The 7,126-nt window shown below is 36.4% G+C and overlaps 1 protein-coding gene across 6 annotated transcripts in view; it reads right to left on the bottom strand.

Moving 5' to 3' along the window:
- The window catches only part of LOC107630792 (mitochondrial aspartate-glutamate transporter AGC1), a 9,443-nt gene continuing 2,411 nt past the window's right edge, over window positions 95–7,126 (bottom strand). For 4 of the 6 annotated variants that reach the window (XM_016334033.2, XM_021119179.1, XM_021119180.1 and 1 more), the window contains 8 exons: window positions 6,982–7,100; window positions 6,695–6,819; window positions 6,351–6,450; window positions 5,983–6,057; window positions 5,809–5,892; window positions 5,470–5,555; window positions 4,879–5,316; window positions 95–120 (listed from right to left, as the gene is read on the bottom strand). In XM_016334033.2, the coding sequence (XP_016189519.1) occupies window positions 5,187–5,316; window positions 5,470–5,555; window positions 5,809–5,892; window positions 5,983–6,057; window positions 6,351–6,450; window positions 6,695–6,819; window positions 6,982–7,100 (719 nt within the window). In that variant the 3' untranslated portion in view covers window positions 95–120; window positions 4,879–5,186. Of the gene's footprint in view, window positions 121–4,274; window positions 5,317–5,469; window positions 5,566–5,808; window positions 5,893–5,982; window positions 6,058–6,350; window positions 6,451–6,694; window positions 6,820–6,981; window positions 7,101–7,126 lie in introns of those variants that run through there. The other 2 variants (XM_016334032.2, XM_021119181.1) reach the window with 2 other exon arrangements.

Genomic DNA, 7,126 nt, shown 5'->3' with positions numbered 1-7,126 from the left:
TTTTTTAAAGATGAAAAAATAAATCTTTTTCTAAAGCCAATCCAAAGTCCAAACTGACCCATAGTTAATATTCATGATATGTGTTTAATTTTTTAAATATTTTTTTTGCCAGGACATTATGTCAGAGTTTTTTAATGGAGACGGTGCAGGAGTTTCGCAGCGTTATGGGGGTTTGGGGTGTTTGACGGAGATGTGACGGCGTTGTCGAAGAAATCGGTGGCACCGATGGGGGGACGGAAATCGGTGGGTCCGATTTCAGGGAAGGGTAGGTGCGCAAATCGGTGGCACCGATTGGTGACCCCCTTGCCACGCGTCGCGCATGCACCTGGCTTGTGGGTGGCCCGTGACTCTTTATGCGTGTTTCACCCCTCAAAACCGTATACCCCCTATCTCTTTCACCCTCCAACACTATCTCTTTCACTCTCACACAAACTTTTCCTTTCTGCTTACCCTCAACCCCACCATTTCACTATTGTTGGACCACAACAATCTCGGTGAAAAATTTGAATAAAAATGCCAAAAAGAAGAAAAACTAAGAAAGTAAATCAATCGGAGTTTCATATTGTTAATTATCTTGGAGATCCAAATTATGTAAGTTTTTATTTTTTAATAATCTTATTTAATGATAATAATAGTGATAATTTTAGATTTTATTAGCAATATATATTATAATGGCACTAAGTAGAAATTAAACATATATGTATGTATAATTTTATTATTAGGTGGTTAGAAATAGAAATAAAAATAGGAATAAACCTTGTATGTATGTATGTATGGATGAATGATATGGTTAGTTAGTAAATTGTACCGGTGAGGATGAACTGGATTTTTTTTTATGCATATTAATTAAAATAAAATGAAAAAATGAATGTTTGTAAAGAATGAATGAATGAAAGAGAAAAGAAAATGAGATCTGTACATATTAGATTGGAATAAGTAGATATTGATATATTGTTGTTATTATCAGTATTAGTAATTGAATTTAATTAATTATTATGATTAATAATAAAAATTAATTAATTATTTTATTTATGATCATTAACAATTAAATTTTAATTCAGTAAAATTTAGAAAATAAATTAGTAATAACTAAAATTAGATTTTATGCTGTGTTACCTAATAATAATAATAATAATAATAACAATAATAATAATTATTAAACCACTTTTCCACCTTAGCCCATGACAACAATAAAGACGTCTCACGGCCCACAAATTCAACCCAACAGAATACACAAATTAAATTATAATTTAGTCTTTATCTTATCTTATAATTATCTTTATCTTTATCTATATCTTATTTTTATCTACTTTTATCTTTCATAGGCCAATACTCTATTATACTTAATTTTACCTTCATAGTTTACAATTCATTCAATCAACAATCAATAAAATTTCTTCATCTTTTTCTTTCACAATTCCTTTATTTTCCTATTCTTTCACAATTTTATTATGGTATCAGAGCTCATCTTGAGCTCTGCTGACATCCATAGATCAAGGAGAAAGGGCACACCAACAACTTCATCCGGAGTCTCTTTTGGACCTTTCGTCAGCCCAACACTTTTCTTTCATGGCACTTCCTTTCAATGAAGAAGCTCGTCCTTCAAACCAACTTGAGCTTCTGTCAAGTCCAACTACTCATTATCTTTGTTCTTTCAATACCTTTTCTACTGTTAACAATTCTTCAAATCGAGATTCATTCTTGAATACTTGGATCATTGATTCTGGTGCCACAGATAATTTAATTTGTGTATTCTGTTGGGTTGAATTTGTGGGCCGTGAGACGTCTTTATTGTTGTCATGGGCTAAGGTGGAAGAGTGGTTTAATACGCCCCCGCAAGCTGGAGGATGAAAGATGTCAAGAACACTAAACTTATTCAGATTAAGATGGAAGGTGTTGATTTCTTGGAAACTTTCTCCCCTGTTGTCAAGCCTGCCACTATCAGATTAGTTTTGGCATTGGCCTCTATGAAGCATTGGCCTATACATCAGTTGGATGTCAATAATGCTTTCTTACATGGGGATCTTTCTGAGGATGTTTATATGACTCTGCCACCCGGATTTATATCTTCTCAACCGAATCAATGCTGTAAGCTACTAAAGTCGCTGTATGGTTTACGACAATCTAGTCGTATGTGGTATGACAAACTTTCTCATCTTTTGCTATCTCATGGATATCAGCAGACCTCATCTGATTATAGTTTATTTGTCAAATTCATTGGTGATCAAATTTCTATCCTTTTAGTCTATGTTGACGACATTGTTCTCACTGGTAATTCCATTTCTGAACTTACTGCCATTAAGTCTATTTTACACCAACACTTCCGAATTAAAGACTTGGGCCCATTAAAATATTTTTTGGGTATTGAAGTTGCTCAATCAGAGAAGGGAATTTGCTTATCTCAGAGAAAATATTGTCTTGATCTTTTGGAGGATTATGGTTTATTAGGTGCTAAACCTGCCTCTGTTCCAATGGATAGTACCACAAGACTATATCAAGACAACAGTCCCTTGCTATCCGACCCTTTTGTATATCGTCGTTTGGTTGGCCGTCTTATCTATCTCACCATTACTCGACCGGACATCATGTATGCCACTCAACAATTAAGTCAATTCATGGCATCTCCTACTGAATCTCATCTCCAAGCTGCCAAGCATGTGTTACAATATCTGAAAACTAGTCCCGGCAAAGGACTTTTCTTTCCAAGGGAATCAGAAATTCAGCTTCTCGGCTTCAGTGACTCTGATTGGGCCGGATGTCCTGACACTCGGCGATCTTTAACAGGTTATTGTTTCTTCTTAGGCAGTTCTTTAGTCTCTTGGAAGACCAAGAAACAAACCACCGTTGCTCGCTCTTCCACGGAAGCAGAATATCGTGCACTTGCCAACACAACTTGTGAACTTCAATGGATACTAAATGTGTTACAATTTTTACGCATCTCTCCTATCCGCCCACTAGTTTTATATTGTGATAATCAGAGTGCTCTTCATATTGCTGCTAACCCGGTTTTTCATGAACGGACCAAACATTTAGAGGTTGATTGTCACTTGGTTCGACAAAAAGCTCAAGCTGGAGTAATGAAACTTCTCCCAATTCCCTCTTCTGGGCAACTAGCTGACATCTTCACCAAGCCTTTGTCTCCTCAACCCTTCCATCTTAATCTGAATAAGTTTAGTGTTCTTGACATCTTTCATCCTCCAGCTTGCGGGGGCGTATTAAACCACTCTTCCACCTTAGCCCATGACAACAATAAAGACGTCTCAAAGCCCACAAATTCAACCCAACAGAATACACAAATTAAATTATAATTTAGTCTTTATCTTATCTTATAGTTATCTTTATCTTTATCTATATCTTATCTTTATCTACTTTTATCTTTTATAGGCCAATACTCTATATATACTTAATTTTACCTTCATAGTTTACAATTCATTCAATCAACAATCAATAAAATTTTTTCATCTTTTTCTTTTTTTTGAATAATATAGTTATATTATACTTGTTCTTATAATGGAAATGTGATAATGTAGGCTTCAAGGATGTTGATGTGCGATCATTTACACCCGCCGGATCCATATAACCAAATTGTTGAGGCACAGTTATGCGAGACTGGATTTTATTATGTATCCCAAATTGGAGTTATTAAAGGCCAGTCAGCAATGATTAATGCTCTGATTGAGAGATGGCGGCCCGAGACTCACACTTTTCATTTTCCGATTGGTGAGTGTGCCGTGACCTTGGAGGATGTGGTGGTAATTCTCGGTCTGCCAACAAATGGTCTTCCGGTTACAGGTCCGACCATGAGTAGCTTTGAGGCATTGGAAGCCGAGTGCTTGCACCAATTTGGAATTGCATCCAGGAAGAATGACTGTAGAGGGAGCTTTATAAAATTAACGTGGTTTAGGGGTTTGAAAGATCGTATAGTGTTGAATGATGATGTGCACATGCAGATGTATGTAAAGTGTCACATAATGTTATTTGAGACAATTCTGTTTGCAGATAATCTTCCAATTCAATGTTACGGTCCGCTTCAGATTGCTCAAACTCAATATATAACTCGATGCACGACATTCGGTGGCGATTTTCCATGTACATTGAAAACATTTCATGCATACTCGCTTCGTCCATCACATACTTGGTCTGAAATTGAACAAACCCACCAAACACAGGTAAAGGATACCTGTACAAAATACACGATACTCTCCTACATCTTTGAGAATCTATCTTCTCACAAATCACACCTTTTAATTCCTCAAATGACAATGTGAACGGAATAACATCTAATGAATTTTCACACACAAATTGAACTCCCTCATGTTTGCAATAAGATCTGTCCGTAATAATGAATCTTCAATACAACTCTATCATCCATAACACTAACTATTCTCAACCTCAGAAATTTTTTTTACAAAAATGAAGGAGAAGAATCAGAGAAGAGAAGAGAAGAGAAGAGGATGAACATTAGCTGAGACTGGCGAGGAAGAAATGAGACTTATGTGATACCACCATCCGCTTTTTGTATGTACTAACGGGCAAATCGGACGGACCGACCGCTGCACCCCCAAATCGGTGGGTCCGATTGGTGCACCCCGGATTAAAATAAAATTCTCTGCCTCCAGTAATCGGTCCCACCGATTACTGCACTTTTAGCTAACGTCTTCCTGCACCAGTAATCGGTGGCACCGATTTCATACCCATCAACCTCTCCCTCACACAAATCGGTGGGACCGATTCCTCCCTGCTTGAAATCGGTGGCTCCGATTTCTTCCCCCAAAATTCCAAAAAAGCAACACCGTCATAACAGTGTAAATCACCCGTAATGATCATATCCCAGCATAACTCACCCCCAAATCATATCTAAAAAAATCAGCCCATTATGTCATTCTATAAATGCCCTTGTGTCAGACCATAAATACCCCTCTATTTTTAATATACTTGGGTTACCTTTCGGAGAGAAAAAATATTTCAGATATTTTTATAACCTTTAAAGCTGTAACTCAAGCTCTAATTTCTGGAGCAAAACTATTTAGTATTCACTTGAACATATGAATACAAAATCATTCTTCGGGTCCAGCAAGCCAAGCCACCGCATGCATTAAATATACATTTCATGCACCATTAACCTTTTCTTCAGCAATCTATCTCAGTTCAAGCACCAGTAACTCTGTTTTTTATTTCTTCTGTCTTCAACATTTATGAACGTGTGAACCAGTGGGATTGGATGCTTCCAAAGAAAACACTTTCTTGAAAAATTCATAAGAGGCAAAGAACAGTGATCCTTGAGACATGTACATGATCAACCTTGGAGTCAATCCCCTGGTGACAGACAAAGCAAGCACATCTCAAAGCAAATCCGAGTGTTACATACTACTGTCCTAAATGTATAGAATGTTTAACAGTTGCTCTACTTTTGTCATACATTTTCTTATGATATAAAAGATAATAATGGCTAGAGTTGGAAAATAATACCTGTACAGGCCCTTCAAACCTTCACTCTTGCTAATTTTGTAAAGGCCTTGGAACACATTATCATATTGATTTATAGAGCCAGGGAGCTGCAATCCACTTAAATCATAAGCGAAATTAAGAATAAAAATCATACCATCTGTACAAAAATAAATAAATAGTTCATGCTATGCCAAAGAACAATTTTAGACACCAAGTGTTTAGATCTTAAGGTTTGTCTTCAACAACTAACTATGTGGCGGCACCAGTTCAATTTATACCATCAGTCTTACTGATAGTCCACTTTAAAGTAGAAACACGAATTAATAAAATTGGACGGCTTGCTTATTAGTTATTACAAACCTGTGTCTGCAATCTTGTCTTGATCACATCAAAAGGAGTTGTGAACAATGCAGCAGTAGATCCAGCTAATCCTCCACATAATAACTACAAAAATATGCAAAATGATCACAGTTCACATGCATCTTAGTGAGACAAAACGAAGATTATGAAAGCACAAGTAGCACACGAACTTACGGCCTGAAATGCATTAGGTTGAATAGTAGATGACAATGATGGCATCACTTTCTTCAAGCTTTCATATGTATAAAACTATAATTGTTCACAGAAAATAGCCATAAGTAAAACCTTATCACAAAGAACTTACGAAAGCAACTACAGAATAATATTAACAGCAGAAGTTAGAGATGAAAAAATCAACAATCATACAAAGCTTCCTCTACACTCATATTAAGATATGAAAAAGTCCAGGGTCAAAGTTGGCAGCAAAGATGGAAAATAGCAAACCACCAATTCCTCATAGCTGGATAGCACATGCATCTTGGAGACAATCTATTTTGTATGTAATTAATAAACATGTATTGAAAGTTGAAACACCTATTAACCTTGATAATTGAATGTGGAACATTTCGGCACAGTACAGCTCCCCAACCTGCATAAAGGGATGTAAACCCACCATTTCTGATAATTCCAACCAAAGCATCCCTGCATAGATTATATTCATAAGCAGGGAAAAGTAAAAGTAATACAATTAGAAAATAGAAAAGTATTGCATAGGAAAGTACTCCAAGAAAGAATGAAAATAGATTACAATTCTTTTTGTAACAGGGAATACAGATTCCAAATTTTCAATGATTGAATAGATTCACAAAACACACAAAGCCAAGGCATCCTCAATCAGATCAAGAAGTGGTGACAGGTACAGATGATAAAAAGGTCTGAGCCATACCAACAGCTGCGATAATGCGACCCAACTTGCATCTGCTGCTTAATTCGTTCACTAGGAGTGAAAATAAAAGAGGTCGCAATACTTGCAGCACCACCCCCCACACAATGGGCAAAAGAATAATACTCCTGCACATAATAAGCAAAAGTTATTTATGACTCAGGCACATCTAGATGGTGTCATGGTGCCACATGCAGAATAAAATTGGGGGAAAAACCACAAGATAGATATGGATTGGATATAATGAAAGACAAGCTACCTTTGGAAGATAGGGAACCAAAGCAGCTTACCTTTGGAAGATAAGGAACCAAAGCTGCTTTAATCGATTCATAGGTGAAAGTATAAACTGCAGATATTGGAGCAGAACATGCAATGTTTGTAGTAATTCCACGATATAGTCCGAGCAATCCTGAAAGCAGTTCATCAACTCTGAGT

This window comes from Arachis ipaensis, chromosome B03 (genome assembly GCF_000816755.2).
Source record: "Arachis ipaensis cultivar K30076 chromosome B03, Araip1.1, whole genome shotgun sequence".
Taxonomy (NCBI): domain Eukaryota; kingdom Viridiplantae; phylum Streptophyta; class Magnoliopsida; order Fabales; family Fabaceae; genus Arachis; species Arachis ipaensis.
The sequence above is the reverse complement of the archived record's forward strand: the minus strand, read 5'-3'. Positions and strand labels throughout refer to the sequence as shown.